At 37.0% G+C, this 24239-nt stretch overlaps 1 protein-coding gene across 2 annotated transcripts; it reads right to left on the bottom strand.

The window, feature by feature from the left end:
* Window positions 1–184: 184 nt before the first annotated feature.
* inpp5f (inositol polyphosphate-5-phosphatase F) lies at window positions 185–22946 on the bottom strand. 2 transcript variants are annotated; one of them, XM_033980249.2, is made up of 20 exons: window positions 22500–22946; window positions 19179–19259; window positions 16666–16805; window positions 14162–14290; window positions 12954–13139; window positions 12124–12180; window positions 11490–11688; window positions 10807–10986; window positions 10300–10367; window positions 9819–9943; window positions 9179–9256; window positions 8982–9102; window positions 7407–7535; window positions 7185–7302; window positions 6587–6785; window positions 5768–5839; window positions 4608–4681; window positions 3841–3969; window positions 3672–3759; window positions 185–3067 (listed from the first exon to the last, which is right to left on the bottom strand). In XM_033980249.2, exons 1-20 carry the CDS (start codon window positions 22603–22605, stop codon window positions 1948–1950), a joined length of 3399 nt encoding a protein of 1132 aa, XP_033836140.1. In that variant the 5' UTR covers window positions 22606–22946; the 3' UTR covers window positions 185–1947. The 2 variants fall into 2 exon arrangements, with proteins under 2 accessions (XP_033836140.1, XP_033836141.1); XM_033980250.2 differs by having other exon boundaries at window positions 12954–13121.
* Between the last annotated feature and the right edge of the window lie 1293 nt (window positions 22947–24239).

The following is a 24239-nucleotide window of genomic DNA, read 5'->3' as shown; positions in this document are numbered from 1 at the left end:
CTGTCTGAAGCTCTGTTACTCAAATTAGACATTAATCTGCTTTGTTTTAACACAATCTAACCAGAAAAAAACTAAAATTACAACAGGTGAGCTGATTTGTGCTGTTGAACAAGTCTGTCAGATATAAATTACAGTCACAAGCTAACCAGCATTAGCCAACAATTTTTCACCTTTTTGTCACCTTTTTCATCAAACACCATAACAGGTCCATGAATGCTCATATTGATCACATACTCCAGAAAATATGTTGTTAAAATCAGTTTTGTATTTTTGTTTTATTTGTTTTGACTGTGTTTGCTAATGTGTACAGTTTACATCGACATACAAGTAGAACACCCCCAGCGTGATGTTACTGCAAAGTATCAATTGACTACAGTTCGTCTCTTAATTAGTTTACAGTCTACAGTTTCCTTTGGGGATATTTGGTAGTTTTTTTTCTACAACACCAGGTACAAACTATATCACAAATGCCAGTTTAAGGCCTGAACAAACGGAGTACAACTTTAGTATTGGTCTGTCAACATGCAGCTAATATTCACCGGTTGTTCAAAACTGCAGGATCGCCATGGAAACGTGTTTACATGCACAAAAATACCACTAGTAATATAGGTGCAAAAATGTCCTATTGTTTCTTTAAAAGAGATTAAGTAAAGGGACAGAGCAGTACTAAAATACAAGGATTAAAAACAGGTGAAAGTGAGCTAAGAAATACCACTTTCTCTTGGTAAATAGCAGGGATGTAACGATATCCAAATCTCTGTACGATATTATCACGATATTAATTTCATGGTATGATATTTACTGAGACATTTTAAAGAGTCTAACAGAATTGTAGATGAGCTACTTTTTGCTTTTAAAAATCCTCTTTGACAAGATTCTGGTGAAAATCATTATGGTCATATTCCAAAGAAGTAAGCTTGTTTCTTCATGTTGTCTACAATGAAACAGAGCAACAAAAAATACTTTTAAGGAAAGGAGCTTGTAGTTTAATATATTGCGACAGGCCACAATATTTTTGTGAAACTTTTGATATGTTATCACGTTATTTCGGTTACTGTTACATCCCTAGTAAATAAATGCTTAAATTGATTGCCTTTATGCTGCCTTGGAAGTTTCTAAATATCTTTGGCTAAAATTGTGCTGTGTTCATTTATCCACAGTATAGAAAAGTTTGTCAATGGCTCTTAGATGCCAGTAAACCTGACAAATATATTTTTGTTTTTCTGAAACCTGAAGCCATCTTTACCTGCGTAGAATAATGGCTTTCTCTTTGTAAGTGTATGCAGATGATTCACTCCACTCAATCCACTTTAAAGTTTCAAGTTAAGCCAACTCAACAGATAATGTTGACTCACTGTACAAACGAGAATTCAGGATGGATTACTGTGATGGCAAATATTGTTTTTTTTTCATATTTCTGGACTCTGATTTACTAATACCCCTACGTCTTTTGTGCATGTAAACACGATCTGGCTCTGGGCTAATATATAAAGCACAAATGTGTTTCTGAATAGTAGAGGGCAGGTTTCACTAAAGGGCTTTAATCGTCACCGTGGTGACTCTACGCAACCTGCTGCTACTGCTATCAGACTAACTGATAGGACACACCGTGCTACAGAAAGCCGGCCACGATCCTGTTGTAGACCTGGTTCAGACCTGGTTCAGACCTGGTTCAGACCTGGCTCAGATCTGGCTCAGACCTGGTTCAGACCTCGTTCAGACCTCGTTCAGACCTCGTTCAGACCTCGTTCAGACCTCGTTCAGACCTCGTTCAGACCTAGTTCAGACCTAGTTCAGACCTAGTTCAGACCTAGTTCAGACCTAGTTCAGACCTGGTTCAGACCTGGTTCAGACCTAGTTCAGACCTAGTTCAGACCTAGTTCAGACCTGGTTCAGACCTGGTTCAGACCTAGTTCAGACCTAGTTCAGACCTAGTTCAGACCTAGTTCAGATCTGTATAATCCTGGTCTGGCACTGTGTGAACATGGCCTGCAGCTTGTTCTCTTGGGTTTCATTGACTGAATCTGGATCTGGACTTTTCTGGACCTTCGCCACCGCATAGTTGATCCCTTGCGTGAGTCCAGCCTGCGTCAGACTGGCCACCTGCACCATAGAGCTCTTGATTTTGGCAAAGGGCGAGACCACTCTGCTCCCGTTACTATCTGCGGGGGAGGGTCCTAAGCTGCCCTCCATCAGAGAGGACAAGCTACGCTGGGACCCCCCCGAAACCGCAGAGGAAGGCTTCTGCACTGAGAGCCCTGCGCCAGAGGAGGTAGAGGACTGCACGTCGAGCTGAGAGGGACGGGGAGGCTGGGGTTCCTGGGGAGGTGCTTCTGATTTGAGTTTGTCCGAGTCCGAATTTGGGGCAGGCACCTGGTTCACCACTAGAGGGCGCTCTCCAAAGACCTCCACTGGTATCGTCTGTGCGTCCTGGACAAACTGGTGGCAGTAGGCTTCAATAGGTGTCCCAAAATCAATGAGCAATGCTTCTTCAGCAACAGAGGCAGAACCTGGCGATTTATCCTCGGGAATATTCAAATTGTCTTCTTGTTTTCCGTCACAACCAGTCACTCGGATCGCAGATGGTATATTGAGCTCTACGCTTCCGATAGATTGGGACCTGCTACCTAAACGCGGATTAGAAGCTACAATGCCGCAGCTAGGCAACACATAGTCCACGTTTTCTAAAGTTTCGGTGCAATGTTCAGGATCAGAGTTATAGGAGTCTGAATCTGAGGAGATCTCCGAATGATTGCCAACCAAATCTTTGCGAGTCGTTCCTGGATTACTGTCTGAAGTTTCCAAGCTGCTATCGGACTTCCAAAGGGTCACGTGCATATTTGGCTTCAGGAAATTCACTGTGACGTCAGGTTTGGTCAAGTTGCTGAGTTTTCCCAAAGGTTTAAATGGTCCAATGTTAGTTTTGGTTTGTTTCACTTTCTGATTTAAAGATGAAAACTTGTTGAGGAGGAAGCTTTTCCCTTGAGCTAGACCAGAGCTGCCCTGGGACTGGTCTGTGCCTTTGTTTTGGATCCCCATGATGTCCTCGTGAGGCCTACTCTGCCGCCTGCAAAAACACATGCACAAGTCAATGCAATTTTAATGCATTGTTGCTATCAACACAGCTTAAAATAATATACTAAAAGCAAATGATGCATTTTATGGTGATTTTTATAGACAGCAAATAAACAATACAATATAAAACAATAAACCTGGGACACTGTTTTTATAGCTCTCTCAATAACTGTTAATATAACATTCAGTCTTGTCAAATTTGACATTTAAGTATTTCTTATTTCTATCCATCGATTTCAGGGTGATGATAAATTGGCAATGTTGTCATAGCAATTAATTCAAAACGAAATATTATAACTTTTGAATGATCCTCAAACTGGTGCTGATAAACAGGAAGCTGAAACCCATACATTTTTATGTATGATAATGCTTTGTAAATCTAAATACATAATACATTATGCATCACAATAGTGCGCTAAAAAATCTTTTGAAAATATATAAAAGAACATTTGTAATTGACAAATATATACTGACTTGTTAGTATTTCTGTTGTAACCAGAAGTTAAATCATTGAAGGACTAAAGTAAAAATACAGTTGCGGTTTAGAGGCCTACATGAGCAATTTTCTTGAGTGATTTTGTATTAATAGTATTTACCTCTCCAATTTCTTTTCCACCACGTACAGGTCCATTCCTATGGCTTGTTTTGTTATCCGGAGCATCTCAGCTATGCATTGCAGTGTATCTAAATCACAATATGTTAACACTTTACTAGAATCTTGCATGTTTTGATTCACTCTATTTCATCTCATTTTTTATGACTTACCTTTGCCATCGTCCTCTGGGTTCCTGGTTGCAGCTCGTAGAGTGTGAAAGTACCCGCTCACATCCTCATTTCTGTAGTGAAGGCGCATGCAGCAGTACTTAGGTCTACCAAACAAAGTTGGCTCTGGCCCTAAAAATATGAAAAAACACAATGTACCATTAAGGCTGTCATGAACTACAGAAATTTTTGGCCAACTAGAGACAGGTCCTGCCAATCGTGTAGTCGACTAAACTACAGAAATTTTTGGCCAACTAGAGACAGGTCCTGCCAATCGTGTAGTCGACTAAAATGGGGCATGGAAAAAGCTTTCAAATCTATTACTATTCTCTCTACTTATCTGGCCAAACTGCACTCACAAGACTACACCCGGGAGTTCATGTAAAACAGTGGAAACAAGGAAAACTGTGTGTTTATATAAAGACAGACTCAACTTGAATCATGAATTCAATCTTTTTACATATAAAAACCTCAACTCACTAACTTCTCTTTTCTGCTGTTGTCCCATAGAAATCCTTATAATCTAAATAAAATGAGTCGACTAATATAAATTTTGGTCGACTAAGACGCCAGTCATTGATTAATCGACTATTCGACAAAAAAAAAATTACAGCCTTACAGTAATATCTAATTATGCCCTGACACATTGGTTTCTTGTGTGTGATTCACTCTTTGAGGAGTTGTTGGTAAAAGGTTACTGCTCAGCACATTAATAGGAAGTGATGCCTGGTGACTCATAAGTGAATGAAACGTCTTTGAATGAAACCTACCAATTTCTATTTTCTCCAAACCCTCCAACTTCAAGCGCTGGTACTGGTTCACTTTGTCGGCTTCCTCATCATAACTGCAAGCAAATAAATAGAGAGAAATGTTATATTTTACCATTATCATGACTCATAATGCAAAACATAATATCTAGTTTTGTTAAAATGTCTTGAACTAAAAGATTTATTGTGGTAGTTTTGCTTCAGTTAGATTGATTTATTGACTGATTATGGACCTTCATATATGAATAAATTAGAGCAAAAGAAAAATTTTAAACTTTTGTCCAGTTGACAGAATTAAAGTGGAGACTCATCCAAGCGGCTTCTTAAGTTTTGATCAGACTGCTGGTGGACACTACCTTATGTCTGTCTGAAGGGAAAAGCAAACTACACTGAAACCTTTGGGTGAGTCAGTTTTTGTCTTAAAGTGTTTGTAGGGTTGAAATAGACCATGATGTCATGCTATCTGAAAATCCTCTGAAGCTTTTCAGACACACCAGCTGTGTAGGGAATTGTTACACCGTTTCTCCTAGGTTCTGATTCTCTGTCATCCTGTTTTTTTTTTTCTCTTAGATCTATTGAAGGCACATTTGGATATCCACAAGCAGAGAGGCATTTCTGCACATGTTGTTGTTCTTCTTTCACTTTTCCCCTCTGTGCTTGTAGGAACCACTTGAGCTCTGTGTTGTAATGTTTGAATAACTCTGAGTTTGTGCTACAGTGGATGGTATGAATCACAGGGCAGGTATTAGTCAATAGATAGAAGTTTTCCTGAAGACTTCTACCTGGAGTCGCTGGCCCTCTACTTGGATGAGCGGAGAAATGCTCTTCACTGTTTTGTCCAGTCAAAAAGTTTAATTGAAATAATATGCTAGACATTTCTTTTTTGAGCAGTGTTTTGAGAACTTTGAAAAAAGAAAGTAAAAACCCTTAATCCACCTTCATTCACACTGTCTATTCGATTACCACACCTGTATATTATTTGCCAAGATCTATTCTTTATTTTCCAATGAAAAAAAAAATCTTTTAAGCATTATTTCCATTTTGAGTTACAATTTACTTGCTTTTTTTTTTACACTTAAATAAAATATTGTTGCCGTGATGAATCCTAAACACTAGAGTCCTCACAACATGAAACAGTTTGAAAAGTCAAAGGTCAAACTCACTAAGCTATGTAATAAGCCTTGTCAGACAGGAGCAGCAGCACATCCACATCTTTGTTGTTTGCATCGATGAGACTAAAAAGGAGAAAGAAAAAAAAAGAAATGAGTGAAAAACATGACTTTATAAAGCAATTACAAGAAGAAAGCCAGTGAGTAAATTGTATCCTCAAAGCACTTGAAACTAGGAACATTTGGTGTTCAAATTTATTACAAGAGGCACTCAGAATCTTAGCAGGCTTCACTTTCAAATGACTACTCCACACAGTCCACAGTTGGAGTGTCTTGTCTTCATGTGGTAAAAAGCATTTTAATTAACTACTGTCAAGAAGCAATTATAAATGTGCGTACAACTGTTCCATTACCAGACACTAATAGTTTGAGCTAATTATATGATTTAAGTATGTTATTTATTCTTAAATATTTTAAAAGGTGCTATGTAACTTTTATACTTCTTTGGTTGTGGATCTGGGTTCGCCACCTGACTGTTTCCAAGGAGGCTATGGCTTTCCAATGGCTTTGCCTGGAAAGTTCCATAGTATGCAATTAAACCTATCTATCTTGCATGTTCAGTTGTTACTACAGATTTGCTCTCTGCATTTATCTGTTAGCTGAGCTGACAGATAAAAGTTGGTTGGAACATCGAACAACCACCATGCAAAAATTAAAACACATTATTATAATTAAACCATATTAATTGATCTATAGCCTAACAGCAATAAAATGTACTCTGAAGATATATCGTAAGCCTTTTCAAACAAAAATTCCTTTGTGCTTCCTGCCCATGCATACATTTGTTCATATAAATGCACCCAGTCTCCTCACCTCATGTCACAGTTGATGAGGGCCCATCCTCCGTGGAACCTCTCGTCGTCGGGGAGCAGCAGCTGCATGTAGGTCTGCAGCAGGAGACTGACCTGCTCCTGGGCTCCTCTCTGGCTCTCCTTCTCCTTCTCCTCGTGCTCTTTCTCTTTACTGAAGATCGAGTACAGGTCCTCCGTCACCGGCAAACCCATCATAAGATCTGAACAGAACAATAAAGATTTACCAGTGTTTATATATCAAAAGCAAAACAAAAAGCAATAGCAAAAAACAAAAGCATATATCAAAAGCAAAACATAATTAAAAGCAATAAATAAATAAAAAACCAAAAACATCTTGTTATAGTCTAGAAATACTGTATATTTACTATATGTTAAATTCTTGTTACTTATTTTGAATTTTGTACTATGCGTTATATTTTTTGCTCTTTGTGATGATATTGTAAGATGTGAGCTACTGTGTCCAAGTAATTTCCCTTGTGGATCAATAAACCAATTTTGTTCATAGGAGTCACATTACTCTTCTCTATCTGAAATAGACTCTCTTGACATTTTGGAGCCAAGTCACTATTCATATCAGTTAAACGCATTAAGATTCATACCAATGACTGCTTGTCTGTACGCATCCCTGAAGCGATTGAGATAGTAACGATTTGCAGAGTTCACACCATCCTTCATGACTCCAGCCAGTTTCCTCTCTCCAGTCCTGGTGAAGTCACCCTAAAAGACAAAAAAACACCAGGTAAAACAGCACAAAGAACATAAGAAATAGTGTTTGTATCGAGTTTGGCTTCAGTCTGTTCTGGATTACATAACTCCATTACCTTGAGTGCTGCTGTGCCTGCGTACTGTCGGCTGATGGTGTCTCCATTGTTCGCCCACATGACCTGATAAATCTTGTAACACTTGAGCGGCAGTGGCTGCTCTGGAGGCATCACTCCTAACTTCTTCAACTGAAACAACAAATGTCATGTAATGAACAATCATAAATGTATTTATCTGTTAAATAAGACTTAAATGCAGTGCAAAAAGAAATGTCTATTGTATTCTAACATTGAATTACACTTGAATACTTGATTCTAACAATGAATTTCTCCATTGTGGATTAATTAAGTCTCTCTAACTTTAATTAGATAATTAGATAATTTAATTAATGGGGCATGCTTGTCTGCTTGCCTCCAAGAAGATGTTACTGCTTTGCCTGGAATGTTCCAAAGTATGGCATTAGACGTCAAATGGTCACATTTTTCTATAGCGCTTTTCTACCTTCAAGGCACTCAAAGGAACCACTCACCCATTCACACACACATTCACACACCAGTGCACGCAGACACTGAGGGCAAGGTGACAACGACAGCATTCATCTGTGTGAGTTAGATCCACTGATCCATAGGTTGGTGGTGCGATTCTGACCGCTCAACCAAAAAGTTTCAGGGTGGAGAGCGTGATTTGAACCACCAACCTTCGTCGCCCTGGAGGTACCTACAGATCTAAGTTGTAGCTCGGCCAGGTAGCGTCACCTGTTTGTCTTCATAGAGATACTTTTAATGCCATATTGTGTAATATTCTAGCCAAAGGAACAAATTCTCCATTGAGACAAACACGTACCCTCCACCAGAAAAGTTACATAGTACACTTTTAAATAGGGTAAACCCAAGGACACACAGGTGAAGTGAGGACTCTAAATGCTTTTGGGTGAATGGGCATAAACAGGTGTCTATGTATGAGCCCATGGGATTAACTGGCGACTGTGTAACCTAATCCTCAACTAAAGAAACTCTGGTAAAGGATACGCATGAGAAAATGAATGAACGTGGCAATTAGGTAGTTAAAGATCTTTGAAGCTGAACACTATAGAGCAGTGGTTCTCAAACCTTTCAGTACCACTACTATTTGGCTTTCTGAGTACCACCAGAACTGAAACTGGATTAAATCAGGCCTAAATTAGGGCTAAACCTGGACTAAAATGTGATTTAACAATGGATAAGTTGGTTAATGATGTCACCCAAAAGGACATTTTTGAAGACGGTGACATGTTATGTGAGAACAATACAACTCACAATTGTGAAGAATACTGCCTGTCACTTCAGGCATTTTATACAGACTTTTAAATTACTGTATTTAGGCATTTTACCAATACAAATGAAAAAATAATATTGGAAAACTGTATTTCAACTACATGTCATATTAAGTACACATATTAAAAATGAGAAAAATCTCAGTTTTTAGGTTGTGGTGTGGATTCGGATAACTGTACATATCTATAGTCATTTTGTCTAGGGCACTGAATTTAAGTACCCACATCTCAGGTCTACATCTCATTTTAAAGCCCTCTGAGATTCCAATGCTATTGATATTGGACTAAAATTGCAAAGACTTATCAAGTTAACTTAATTTACCTGGTGCTCCATCACGACTCGTGCAAAAGCGGCTTGTACCACATTAGTCCTGTCTAAACAGTCCATACAGTTAACCCTGAAGATGCCCTCCTGTTTACAGATCACTCCTGCCTGGTCCACCCTGAAAATAAAAAAATACACTTTAAATCAATCATTTTTAATTTGTTTTGTGTCCTCAAGTGTCGCTCATGACTCACCAGGCCCACTTCATGTCGGTGATGATATCAGAAATTGCATCTGTCAAAATCTGCACATTTTCAAACCTCATGCCGCGGCTGAAACAGAGAAGTAAGAAGATATTCACCAAAAAGAAGTTTTGCATTGTTGAGTTCACATGGTGTTAACATCACCTACAGATTATTGTCAATTGCTTTATGTAACTGTTAAACTATTTTGGAAAGACAATTTTATGTAGAACTTAAAAACAGTACATTGTACGTTTTTCATGATATTTTATAGCAATTAAACCCATGTAATTGAATAAATGTAAGATAGATAAGTTTAATGCCATACTGTGCAACATTCTAAGTAAAGGTAGATAGAAATTGGCTCTGAGATCTAAATTCTTGTACAAAACATCTCTTCAATGTTTCTTTGACTGATGCTCTTGTACTTCGTCCCTATAAAATCAAATAAATAAACTAAACTAAACATTATCTTCTTAGAGACAAATAGGTAGAGGAAACAGGTAGTCAGAAAAGTTACATAATGCATCTTTAAGCTACAAGATTGGTATAATAATTTCATAGGCTTAATTTTTCATTCTAATATAGTGAATTACTCATTGAGATTATGTCATTATCAAATTGTAGAAAGTGAAAACAACTTATTTCATACCAGTGTTCGTGAAAGTCGAATGAGACATAGGTGAGGTTTGGGTTGTTGAACAGTAGCACTTGTTTCAGGTATGCGTCACCAATGATTTTCTCACGCCCCCCTTGATCCACCAAGTTAATGATGACCTAAATGAGACACCAACATGGTGAAAAAACTGTGGATAAAGATTTGTTAGGGACACTTACACAGTTGGAGAGTTTATTTTGTAAGTGCAATATTTGGAAATGTCAAATCTTGAGTCATAACAACATATGGTCTGTTTCTTGCCTCTTTAAACTCTATAATTGCTTCTATTAGTGACTGTAATATTTTGCAAATTATATAATAAGAAGTAAGTATGATGTGTTTGCAGATAAATGGAAAGGAAGTTATCAAATTTGGTTTATTGCAGTCATTCAATTCTTACAGTTAACATTACATTAAATGCAGTGAAGCAATGCAAATGTAATAATTTGATTAAAGTAACACAAAAAACACTCACTTGTTTCTTGTAGAGTTTCAGCTGTTCTTCAAAATGCGATGCAAAATAAGGCATGGTCTCCTTTTCTCCTAAAAACGAAAAAAATCACTGCAAGATTGTCCAAAACCACTTAGTTTCTCACTAGAACTGAAGTAGTTTCAACAAGGCAAAAAAAAAGGCAGAAATCACTTCTCTCTGTAACATTTTGAAATATTTTTGTATTATAAACAATATACCCAATATTTTGGATATCTTCAAATAATATTAATACAATTTATAATAGCATCAACTATTTCATGCATTGTCCATATTTAATTTCATGCCCTCAACTCAGTAGTCTATTAAATAATAGAGGTATTCTGTGTTCAACTGACAGTGGCCATAAATAAGATGTTAAATCCACATTAAGGAAGAACTGTGCTTTTTTTTGTCACGTACTGCTCAGTGATAATCCACCCTTTTCTCATTATATACTGCTTTGAAAATCACCAATAAAATGATAGTATGCTGTTATCACTACTCTCTCACCTTTCTCCAGGCGTGGTCTGGGGTTGTAACGGTATCCAGCCTGGCTCCAGAACACAGGGACTGAGCCTCTGGTCTGGACGAAGGACAGAGTGTGGCTGTGCACGTGGATCAACTGCTCCGTCTCCACATAGTTCGCCACATGCCCTTCTGTGTCCACGCCCCGACGCTTGTAACGCATCCCTAACAACAAACATAACAGGGTAAGATTGTTTATTTAAAGGAGAGAGGTACCACGGTGTTGAAATCTCAAAACTGATTTAGTGTAATAGATCACTTTTAAAATAATATAGGTCTGCAAGTTAAAACTTGTCAGTCCAAACCACGTCCATCACCAGTAATGGCTGATACTAAACTGTCAAACTCTAAAAAGCTTGGTACTCAATACTGATTTGAATACAATGAGTATTATAAAAAAAGGAGGCTAAAACATCACAAAATAATAGTAAATTTAATATAATCAAGTGCTAATAATTCTATATTAAAGTAACACTGTAACCTTCTGGAATACTGTACTTTTAATGTGTTTTACTGTTTCTGGTAAAGATTAAGAACATTTTAAAACATTTCAGAAAAGGTTAGATTTTATCCTATTAATGTAATTTCTTTCAGTATCAATACCTGTGCAAATTAGCATCCGTTATAGTTTGAGTATTGATTAGTTAGTATCAGGGTACTACTCGTACCTGCTCTGTGTCGGCTGCGCCGTGAGATCAGGGCCACGGTGAATCGTGGATGTATGTCGTCAACACACGTTACTTCCTGTGGGGGCGTGTCCGGACTGCTGCGTTCTTCGTCTGACGTCTCGTTATAATTTACCACTAGCTCCTCCACCTGGACAAACCCCTGAATGACAGGGATCACCCAGAAATCCACATCTGGAACCTGGGAAAATTATATATAAAAGAAATATAAAAGAAAAAAAAACAAACTTTATTTGCATAGCGTTTTAACAACAACAACAACTGAATGAAAGTGCTTTCCGCAAGAGCACTCATTTCTACCATAGATTCAATACATATCAATATCATCTGTTTTCATAAAATTCCCACAAGGATTTGGATACATATTAAACAACAGTTAAAGAGCAATACACTAATACAATTCTTGTGCTACTGAAGTAGTATGCAGGTAGTTTACAATAAAAATGTCCTTTGCAGTGACATTTCGCCCACCTCTGTAAACATTTGCTGACACATACATTATATTTAACAAGACAGTTAACCATTATAGGATTCTGTATGTCATTTTCAGGTTTAGTTGATTCATAAAAGCCTATTTCCAATGTCAAAAAGTGTCTTAAAACTGTTGGCTTTTTACCTGAAGATCAATGAGGTCTTGAATCATGTGTTTGTTCCAGAAAAAACGATCGTCCACCTTTGAAAAGAGAATGCACAAGTCATTCAGAAGAATATTCACTGTAATAAGACTGTGGCTTCATTTACTGCTTATCGCTTAAGTTAAATTAATGAACCAAAATAAATGCTAAATTAATTCTTAATAAGGGATACATATTTTTATAGTTCAGAAAATTAATGCTTCATTTTACATTTCATTTGCTCTGTGTTTTCAGATGACCCTCTGTCTTCACTTTACTAATGTATAATGCTTAATGAAGAATGCCCACCAAAGGAAATCGATTAGCCAATTTAGCATAAACACTGCCAAGAAGTAAATTGTTACTAGCAATGAATGATGAGTAAAATAGGCCTATTACAATAAAAGAGTAACACCTCATAATAACAATAACAAAATTCAATTAAATGTTTTAGAGTGAAGATGTTTCCCTGTTCATCCAAGTAGCTTTTTTAGTTCTGGTCAAGTGCCTTGGGACACTGCTTTATATCTGTCTGAATTGAGGAGCTTACTACTCTAAACTTTATAATAACTACACTTATTTGTGCCTTAATAAAGCATAAACAAAGACTTAATAACTACCTAAATAATACTATATCTCTAACTCCTAACCCCTTAATTAAGTAGTAAGCCTAAATCATTATATGCTCATTATGAATTATTCATGCTTTATTAGGTCAAATTAAGAAGTAGTTATCATTAAGTATAAAGTATTACCCAGGAAAGTAAAGTAAACTTATATAAAGGGTATAATGCTAAGTACAAGCTGTTGACTGTTGTGTTAAATGTCCCACCCTCTTCCATAGGGGCAGCCCGGTACTCTCCGCCTCCCCCTGTCTCTGCACGCTGTTGGTGAGGTCATAGGTCAAACTGAAGTAGAACGAGTCGGAGTCCATAAATATCTTGTAGAGTTCATCAAGCAGCCGCCGCTCCAACCGCTCCTTCTCTTTGTTCTCTTTCACCTGAAACGCAGGGGAATACTAGGATTGGACACACACAGAAGAGTGAGGGAAGAGAGAGGGGAAAAAAACCAAGAGATTTAAAGATTTACAGTAAGGAAAGAAACACACCACCAGATAATACAACAGCATTTAAGCAGATATTAGCTATGGTTGCACTAAGCCAGCTTTTTCAGTTCCGATATCGATACTGTGGCTTTTGTTATCTGTCGTTAAAAGATACTGTTGTAGGGACTGAAAAAGGCATGGTTAAAAAAAAAAAAATCATTATGTCATTTATCCAACAAGTGCATATTGAACAATTTTGTATGAATAAAAGTTTAAACAATCTGAAACATTTTAAGTCAACATTAGCCAGTAACAAATCTTATTACATCCAATAAAAGGCCCAACCAAGGTATTGGCTGAACCAATATAATGGAATCGATTTTTCTGGATAGGGGCCGATATTCAGTACCGGTATCGGTGCATTCCTAATATTAACAAGTGATGATTATTGGTTTCACTGACATTTATTACCAAGATCAAGACCGACAAAGGCATGCAATTTTCATGGTAATTGGATATTTAAAAATACAATTTTTAACAGCCAGGAAGTTCTTTAACTTTTTTTTTTTTTTGTGCAATTTAATTTGTGTACTTTAACATATTTTGGACTTATACAATTGGAAGATTTGAAATGAATACAAAATCTATTTTAACAGCTGACTTTTCTTATAGTTACTCCATAGAAAATATTGGGAAAGAATTGGGCAAAATTATTATTTTAAAAAGCATTTTAATGGATGACAACAACATGGAATCAAATGCCTGTGGCTGTCTCAGTTGTTGACGTGGTTAAACATCAGTGTGAAAGAAGGGACAGAGTGTACAGGGCTAACAGTTGGGTACAAGGAATTTAATATTTTCCATTTTTAGATTACGTTTTAGAATCATTTTAATATTATTTCTTCAGGTCTTCATTTTGCATAATCCTTTCAATACTTTTTTAATACCCAGCCGAGACCCAGAACAGTTGAAGAGTTATGTAATAGTTAAAATACCTTTTTCTTGATGGGGCCGCCGACATTAGATTTGATTTGACTCAATGTTTTCATGAGAAACTTGGACTCATCAGGAGACTGGGCGAGTTTCTCTGGTTTGTCGATGCCAAAGTGATGCTTTTTACAGAGCTGAAAGACCAAACCACAAGAATTGAATATCAAATACCAATTGATACTTTGCAGCTGATGTCATCAACATTCCCTGGGGGTGTGATACTAACTGTAGGCACTGCTCTGTCTAGGGCTTAGTTAAACTTAAATTTGAGCATTGTTTTAACACAATCTGACCATAAAAAACGGACTTCACCTACAACAGGTGAGCAGACTTCTGCTGTTAAACAAGTCCCTCTCCATCACTAACAGAAACAAGCTCACCGAGGTCACACACACACAGCATCCAAAATGATCAGTCTGCCCATTACAGATATCTCCCTACTTAATAATAAAACCGTTACACGCATGGCTCAGACAGTCAGCAAAGACCCAGTCCACCCTCTCCACACTCACTTCACTCTGTTGCCCTCAGGCCGCAGGTATAGGACACTTAGGTGGAAGCGGGCACGCTTCAGTAAAAGTTTTGTCCCTTCTGCCATTGCTGCCCTGAACAGTCCGCAATCTGTAACTTTCCCATTGTGTGCTGTCTTGTCTGGTGTGTGTAATCTTTATTGTACTGACAGAGTGTGTAAAAACAAATTTCCCCTTGGGGACAATAAAGGTCTATCTATCTAAATAGCATTACAGTCGTAAGCTAGCTAGTATTCGCCAACAATTTTTTCAATTTTCAATTGAAAATCAAACACTTTAACAGAACCATGAACCTTTATATTGATAATAAGCTCCTGAAAATGTATTGTTTAAATTAAGTTTTCAGACCATCTTTAAACTTTTTGTCTGTGTTTGCTAATGTGTGCATTGTGCAACCATGGAAACTGCAGAACATTCTACCACAGACATACATGCAGTCCCAGTGCAATGTCACTACAAAGTATCAACATCACTGCAAAAATAGATTTATTAGTATTATGAAAAATGCTTAATGAATTACAGTATACTTGCTATTTGAACAGATTTTTCAACTAACTTTTGTTCCTAAACTGTAATTAGTAGCTTGACTTCCAAATGTCTTTGACAGCATGTTATAAGTATTATTATGCTGTCGCAAGCACTTTCTCCTGAACTATTTCTGCACCAATTAAAGATCATGCAGTTCTTCTGTTCCAGTGGCGACAAAAAACACAGCAGAATAGACTGTTTCTGAATCATCAGTGAGTGAATCAGTCTTAACAATTTCACAAATGAAGTCCACAATCTCCAGATAGAAATAGCAGTAGTCTTCAAGGGTAAACTAAAGACGTATCCAGAACATGTATTAACAATAAATTAGTGAAGCAACTTTCAGCTCTTTCATCTTATCTGAATCTTTTGATCTGTTCATTTTAAAGAGCTGTTCAAAAGACTGGGTCATTTTGTATGTATTTATATGACAAAATCCAATGTGATAACTTATTTTTATTTATGAACTAGATTACTATAACAAGGACTGAGAACTATGTATTAGTAATACTTATATTAATTCATTACCATAACATATAATTAATATTTATATTTTCAATACTCAAATTAAACAAAGATATTGAAATCTAACTACTGTAGTGCTTCTAATACAGGAAAGTCACAAAACACATTTCTAGTATAATTGTGTGGTAACTGGAGTTTCTATTCTAAACATAGACTATAGGCCAAGCACACACTACTGTTCAGGAAGGAACTAGCCTACTCTGTGATACATTACTCACTTGAAAATATTCTGTGTCATCATCCATGAGGCAGCCCTGCAAGACTCAACTCTTAATATTCAACTTCTACTGAGAATCTGTACTGTCACTGAATACTGATGTGAACATGTTAAAACCAAAGACAATTTATACAGCAATTAAAAAAAGCAGAGGAATTTGTACATACTTTCTTTAATTCAGTGTTTCTCCAAACTGTTGCAACAATGATGGCCCAAATGTCTTTCATCAAATACATTTTTCTCATTTGTATAAATTAATACTTATTGCCCTCATTTCATCTTTAAAGGTGCACTATGAAATTTCCTCGTGGAGGGTCTGGCACCTGCATATTAGCTCTTGCTTTACCAAGAATATTTCAAAATATGGCATTAAACTTATTTAGCACCATGGAGACCAGTAGTTGATGCCACCAGGTTAAGTTACAGGTCAAATCTGTCGAGAGGTGACCGTGCTTAAAGTAATACATGTTCTCAATGTACTTTTAGCAATAAAAGCATGTATAATTGAATAAATGCAAGATTTCAAAGTTTAATGGCATGTGTGATATTCCAGGAAACAATAACCTCTCCATTTACACTTGGACTCCATCTACACTATGTGTTTTCATTTATAGTCCACTTTGTTTTTAGACTGTTTCAGACTATAGGGGCCACCATAGTATCCTCTATGAATATAAAACGGCTTTAACGGCCTTATTCATTTACAAACCTCTAATTCGAGTTCCTGGGGTTCTTCATCGGACAGTGGAATGACGGCGATTTTAGTGATTTTGTACACTTTGTGGTTGTCAGGTGGGAGATGTCCAACCAAAGCTTTCTGTCGGATTAAAACCAGACCCAAAGGAAGATCTGTTGACAAGGACACAAGAGAAAGAGAGAGTGACACGGAAGGGAGGGAGAGAGTGAAAGAGAGCAAGAGAAAGGGAAAAGAGGGAGGATGAAAGATGAAGGGAGAGAGATGGGCGAAAGAAGAAGAGGAAGAGAGTAATAAGAAAGAGAAGCAGAGAGAGAGACAAAGAGTGAGAGAGAGAGAGAGGGAGGGAGTGAGTGAGGGTGAGAGATGTGGAGGTATGGAGGAAGAAAAAGGGGGAAGGGAGAGGGAGGGAAAGTGAAAGAATGGAGTGAAAGAGGGATGGAGAGAGAAAGAGAGAGGAGAGAGAAAAAACAAAGGGGGAGAAGCAAAGGGGAGAGAGACAAAGCGTAGGAGAGAGAGAGAGCGAGAGAAAGCAGGAGTGGGAGAAGGAGAGATAAAAAGAGGCAGAGGCGGGGGATGAGGTGCATGTTTTAGGCCTAAATTCCACACATAGTCAAAGGTGTGAAGGCACCAGCTGCGCACAAGCTGAAAACCACAGATTCTTAAAAATAAGGCCCAACCGGAGATCTGTTAATAATAATAATAATAACAATAATAATGATAACGCTAATAAAAAGTGGTGTGAGTGGAAATGTCTCCTCCATCTAAAGTCTTTTTTTTTTTTACAGCGAAGCTTTGAATTTCACGCTTTGTGTCATGAGATTCCAAAGGGACCCAACATCATCAGCTGACTCATCATCGAGAGCCCGGGTGAAAGATATTGCTTCAACACTTTGCACTGAAGGAAACGAATACACAACCAGATCTTTGGCTATTTTAGGACTTAATTTAGGAATACAAATGTAATTGTGACCTTTCTGATGTTTCTCAAGTATTGTGATTTGATAAGATTTGTGTTTTAAAAGGTAGGAATAGGTAGGAGTGGACATTCTGAACAACTCCAGAAAGATTCATATTTTAAGTGAAGACTGAAATATTCATTTAGTATAGAATCCCATGCATTTCATGTTTGTAAAGATCTAAACTACAGGTACAAAAATATGTTCTATAAAAAGACAGTATATTTAGTTGCAGAGGTCACTCTTTGATCTAAGCCTTTCCAAATTATTCATTGTGCCAACTCAAATGCGATTATGATTGTGATATATTGTCCAGCTCTAATCTTGTGGGTTTTAAGAATTGTACTGTTTTTGATGGAAATATGTATGTTGTCTGGTACTAGGTGGTACTGAGGAAACCCTCCTTATTCAAAGGTTTTCAGCTTCCTGTTATATACAACATTTTAACGACTTTTTCCCTTTCCCTTTTATTGATTTAAAACAATCTAAATTATGATGTTTTTTCTTACAACCCATAAATGATAGTACCCAATATATGGATCATTTATGTTGTAATGTAGTTTTACTTTTAGGGTTGTTGTAATGTGAGTAATTTCAAAACCTTGCAATATTCTCTTTGAAAAACAGAACATTGTAGACTTTGTAGATCTTAAGAATAAAGAATAAAAAAAACTATACAGCTCTTACTTTTCTTTTACCAGCACAGTGCAAACTTTTCACACCAAGTACCACCTAAGAAAATTCCTGGCCTTTTAAGTTCCAGCACCAGGTCTAAACCAGGTCTAAACAGCTCAGCTTGTTTAGAGCTCAAGTAGTTCTAAACAATGACTAACCTAAAGGAAAACAAAAACGCACTCAAATACGCACTCAAATATGTGAACTGTCTGTGTACTACCTGAAGGAGTTTGTGTAACACGGTTTGATAAACACTGAACTAGCAGATACAGTATTTTAAAGGTAGAATGCCCAATTAAACAATTATTTATCTTGGTGCCTTATTTTTGAGAAAAACTGTGAAATTGGCAGTGGTTTGCCTTCAACAAAAGATAAAACAAGCTGAGAAACAAAGGACAAGTACACCGTTCAGACTGTCAACTTGTTAGACATTTTAACACCATCTAGAAAACATGTCTTCTTCATTGTCCAGTATTTCTTACAAGTTGTGAGTTTACAGCTCTCAGAAGCGAGACGGAACTGACTGAATGGGCTTTTAAATGCTTGTCTCTGAATTGTTATCCCTCTGATTCACTGGCTAATGTCCAGGGTGCACCCTTTTCTCACGCCTTAAAGCAACTTGGCTTCACTCCAGCTTGCACAAACGTAAATAAGAATGTATCTATGGGTGCGATGATACTGACAAAAATGAACATCTCTATGCATCTGTCTATCAAAACATCTTAATGTCTTGGTTGAGGTTCAAGTATCACAGAAAACTTGAATGGACCATAAAATTAACCACAAAAGGAAAAATATCATGAATGATAATTCATAATTAATGAATAATTTAAAATAACATTAGAAAAAAAAATGTCTTACCTGTATCTATATTGAATAAAACATAAAAATTACCTGTATGAAGCTGTATTTTTCCTATAATGCCCTCGACTATCCCCAGGCACACAGGGTTCCAGGCCAAAAGCAGGTCTGTGGCTGCAAAAATGAAAAGAAAGACAGGAAAAGCTCAGGTCCAGTATATTGAAGGTAGTGGAGCTATGTTCAATCATTCAATCCTTATTTATCTAGGATAAAATTTTACAAGAGTGTCCTGGCAGCAGCATAAATACAAACAGTTAACCACATTTACAAAACAAACAATACAAGACCATGGTTTCCAGAGAGAAATTAAAAAACCAAAGACAAACGAGTCTTTCAGCTGATTTTTTCATGAGGACTAAAAAAGTGCCATGAAATAAGCTCCTTCAGCTTTTGAAAGTTGTTTCATGCATGTACTTGGACAGTTGCAATACAATAGTTAATCAAATATGCAAGAACCATTTCAGAACAGGATTGTAGAGAAAGCAAAAACGAATGATTATTTTAGTCATCGACTAGTCAGTATTGTAGTATTGCATATGGATATTTGTTAAATACATTTTCACCAAAGAATATGACTTCTAGATTCATAATATTTTCAAATAGTGCATTATAGATGAAAATCAGAAATAGTTTGTGGTTTGTTTTTTTTACATTTTGGTTTATTAATGCCTTTATTTTTGCATAAATGTATTTTGGCATATGTTTGAGGGTATACAGATAACAATAAAAATGATCAAAATGCGAATATATTTACTTTAATAGCTGACCAGTAAAAAGTTTAACAGTTGTAGCCCTAGACATTGTATTGAATAAAAACAGTAATTACTACCTTATTTTAAAACAAAGCAAACTATTCTTGTTAAAATCATGACTAAGAGCATCTTGTGGCTTAACTTTACACAAGTGGTGAAAGACAGTCTAAATATGCAGTTAGTTATGCACGACTCACCGTTGCAAATGCATATATAGTTCTGGAGTGTTTGAAGTGTTTGGCTAAAACAAGTCATTTACTTGGCTTTGCTTGTAATGATCATTTTCACATTCAGGGTTTCAGATAAGAACACAATACATAGACGTTTCTATTATTTACCCAAAACCAACACTGTACAAGATACTGTACGAAGGACTTAAACCAAAACTAGTTATACAACTTTCCCAAGTACACTTAAAGTCAATGTCAAAGCTGAGAGTCACGGCGGTTATATTCACCTCAGTGCATTAGAACATGACATGAAGCAGTTACATTTCACAGAAGACTGAACTATGAACTGCGAACCTCTATTTCAGGATATGTTTGTTGGAGTCAAAACTAAAGGTTTAGCCATTTTTATACCTAAAATAAAGACTAGTCTGGATGTTTTGTTATTTGGTTTGTCAAGATAAAAAGAACTATATACTGCTGAAATCATAGGCACTAATTTATGTAGTAGTATCTATCTAGTAATTATCATGACAGATTTTGAATGAAGTATTGCTACTAAACAAATTGCATAAACAGGACTGAATTTTATCTTTCCTGCAGTTTTAAAATAATTTTGAGCTATATCAGAACTAGCACAAGACCACATGGTAATAAAGAAAATACTACTATTTTGTGTTGAAATATTGTCTAAAAAGGAGCATTTTAAAATGTGCACATTTCTAGGTCTCAACATAGAGTTTGAAATTGTAAATACGGCTGGATATTTTGTTTTTGCCTCTCTACTGGTGTCCTAGCGTCGTGGAACAAATTTGTCACAGGAAAAGTTGCCTTCAAACAGTCCAATACATCACACTGAGGAAAATTGGAAAAATGTGAAGGGTGTGGTTAGACGTCCCTAACATCAGACTCGGACAATGACGCTTCCTGTTCCACTAGAAAATCACATAGAGGCCCCGCATGAGAAATGCTTCAGTTGGACCTTAACTTTACACTGAAAATGTCATTTAGATGCAAGGAGTAACTGTGTGGGTGCAAAGAAACCCAATGAGCAGTGGAAACCCTTTTCCAATTAAATAATGAAAGAGAGGTGCAACTAAAAACCTGTTCAGGATGGCTGCACCGGCGTAGACAAAGGATAACATGCACAAGACAGGACTTTCCGAATACAGTTGACTTTATCAGAGCGACTGCATGCATAACGGGCTGCATTTGCATAGAGAGAGAGCGATGTTTGATCTACAATAATGTCTGTGTTTGTATTTCCTTCATACTGAGAGGAGAAGGGAGAGTCCTTGTCTCCACAAAATGACTTCAGACAGCACGACAGTTTCTAGTTTTGTTTACACAGCCAAAGAAGGATGACACAAATGTGGGTTTTCAAATGTCACAGTTAACCTCAATGGTAACAGTGATGATGAAATTATAAACATAAGATGTGACACTGTATTAAACAGTTTCTGAGTATATCATGGTAGAGTATGGCATCATTTGGATAAGGGCTGGGTGATATGACAAGAAAAAATAATTTATTTTTCCCCCCTCAGAGTTTGTTTTCAGTAAAACAAAATAGCATTGAATTGAAAATTGGGATCAAACAAAAATGCTTTCTACATTAATTTCCATGACTATAAGACTTTTAATAATTGCCATTGAAAACAAAAAAATAGACACATTTCTTTCCAAATGTTAAATAACAGAAGGTTGGCTATAGACATCTCAACTAAAACATACTTCAGCATGTTATTGACAGTTAGAAATAACGGAATTTAAATCTTGATAACAATCTGAATGATTGCACAATGCTAATTTAGATATGGTCAGTTGTATACAGCATGTATATTGTGTAACATGAGGAGTAAGGTGCCAACTCTTTTGGGTGTTGGCAGACAGGAATTTGACTATGATTTCAAGACTTAGGAATTACACATATAACCAATGTCTGCTTAACAGTTATATAGTCTACATTATAATAAGATGATTGACTGGACTAAACATGTTATGACAATGTAATCAATTATACTGAGGGAACAAAGAAGGTTTAGTAGAAAATACATTACATTTTCGTTTTAAATATGCATGAATTTAGCCATAAAGACATAAGAGTAAAGATTAAGAGCTAACGTGGCAAGGCTACTCTCCAGTTAAACCAGAGGTGAAAATAATAGGTCTGTATAATGGGACTCTTGATCAATGGACTGTCTTCACAGAGCTGATAGGGCAAATGTATGGAGGAATGTGGTCGTTTTAAAACATTAATGACTAAAAACATTGGGTAATACAGACACAGTTACCATACTATTACTGGTATGACACATTGTTCATTATGATCCATAAAATTACCCTCGTTATCCTGAAACAAACAATTAGTTATCCACCCGTGAAAAAAACCCGGCAGTCAGCGGATGAGAGCTGTCCTCTCGGGGCAAACCTACCAGGTCTGAGCGCCATGGTCCCATCTTTTCGGCTGCACCAGAGAGCACGATCCCCGCTCTGGAGAATGTACTGGTCCTTGGCTTGAAACAGCTCCATTTTGTCCATTTACGATAAACAGATGAACGTAACCCGCTACAGATACGGCTGGGTTAGCTGGAGGAGGTAGACAGACAGCGGGCTAGCAGCGGTTAGCTCGGATCCCAAAGCGGCTAACTCCGAGCGTGCTAGCAGAGGCAGCAGCTGGATGCGTGTCGCCTCGGTTTAATCCACCTCTACGCATGTTGATTTGCAGATTTACTTTCCCGTGGAGAAGCGCCGGTTCCCACAGCCTCGGCAGACATAGTAAAAGCGGACACACATGAGTGAATGGTTGTGAAAGTGCCCCAGCAGCAGATGTGGTACGTCCAGACGCAGCCCTCCGCTCGCTTCCTGCTCCAAACAAAGTCACGTGGCCCGGCGTCATAACAGGTACATTTCACTCACGCTGGTCAAGAGCTGTCAGTCACACTACTAGTCTATGAGCTAAGAAACTAGGGCCGGGCAACAGCAGGGGAAAACAAGGCAAATATACTTTATTACAGGGGCACTAAACACAAAGAAAGCCTTAATAATAATGGGAAGTTTCTCATGTATTTTAGTTGATAGAAACAGACCTCTAATGGGGCTTATAATGCAACCAATGCTTTTAAACGATAAATAATTAATTAACACAGTGGGAGAGGAGAGCAGAAACCTGTACAGTGTACATTGTAGAAAATAAAGTAATTTATATCTTCTTTTTATTATTATTTTAGTTAAAAAATATATATAAAAACAACTAAGTCCACTTATTGCCGCTGGACATAGCCTAATTGATAGTGCTTGCTAATGCATATTTCTGTTGCCTATTTATATACAAATCCGGCATATAGGTATTTAGTTATACCTATTTTGGCCTTTTTAAACTTTTCTTTATTGTATTTAGATTGCATCATTCACTGCCTAATGTAAGGATTCTTTGACCAATTAATTTGATCAGTGATCAATTTAGTTTCACCTGACTCTGTTTTTTCTTGCTTTTAAGGGTCTAAAAAAAGGAGTTTAAAATAAACCTTGTCCCACAATGGGAAAATTGCAGCAATGCAAAAGTTCAAGAGGAGCATGAGAACAGAAATATGCAATGAAAAATCAAATTAAATTAGACTAAACATGAAATCTGATACAGCACCCTCTGCATCACATGCACACCAAAATCAGATTTTAAAATGCTATTTAAAATTCAAATTCTAATGTGAGTAATTGGAGGGACCATAATCAGAGAGAAACTATAAGATTCTTGTGTTTACATGACATTTTAATAGTCCTATAACAAATGCTTATAACTGCAGCCATTGTGCCCATAGAGTAAAGCTAAAAGGCTACAAAACTATTGTGTACAATAAATGGCTATGACTGTTTATCTAACAGGCTAAATTGAAATAGCCCACTCTACAATACCACCACCACTTGAAGGGAGTATAGTTTCTGCATGCACTCTGACGAAGCCCACACAGATGAGTTCTGACTCAGGACTAAATCTGCCTATCTGACCCTGAGGGAGCGGCCATAGCAGCTGACCCCACATACAGCTGACTATTTATCCCAAATGTCTCAGGTGGGATCCAAGCACCAGGAAACAGCTGACACACACAGCCAGGCCTCATCACTGCCTAAAGGGGGCTGTAAAAGAGCTGTAAATTACGTGGTGTAATTAATTCTTG

Source organism: Periophthalmus magnuspinnatus, chromosome 15 (genome assembly GCF_009829125.3).
Source record: "Periophthalmus magnuspinnatus isolate fPerMag1 chromosome 15, fPerMag1.2.pri, whole genome shotgun sequence".
Lineage (NCBI taxonomy): Eukaryota > Metazoa > Chordata > Actinopteri > Gobiiformes > Gobiidae > Periophthalmus > Periophthalmus magnuspinnatus.
This window is presented reverse-complemented; position numbering and strand designations above follow the sequence as displayed.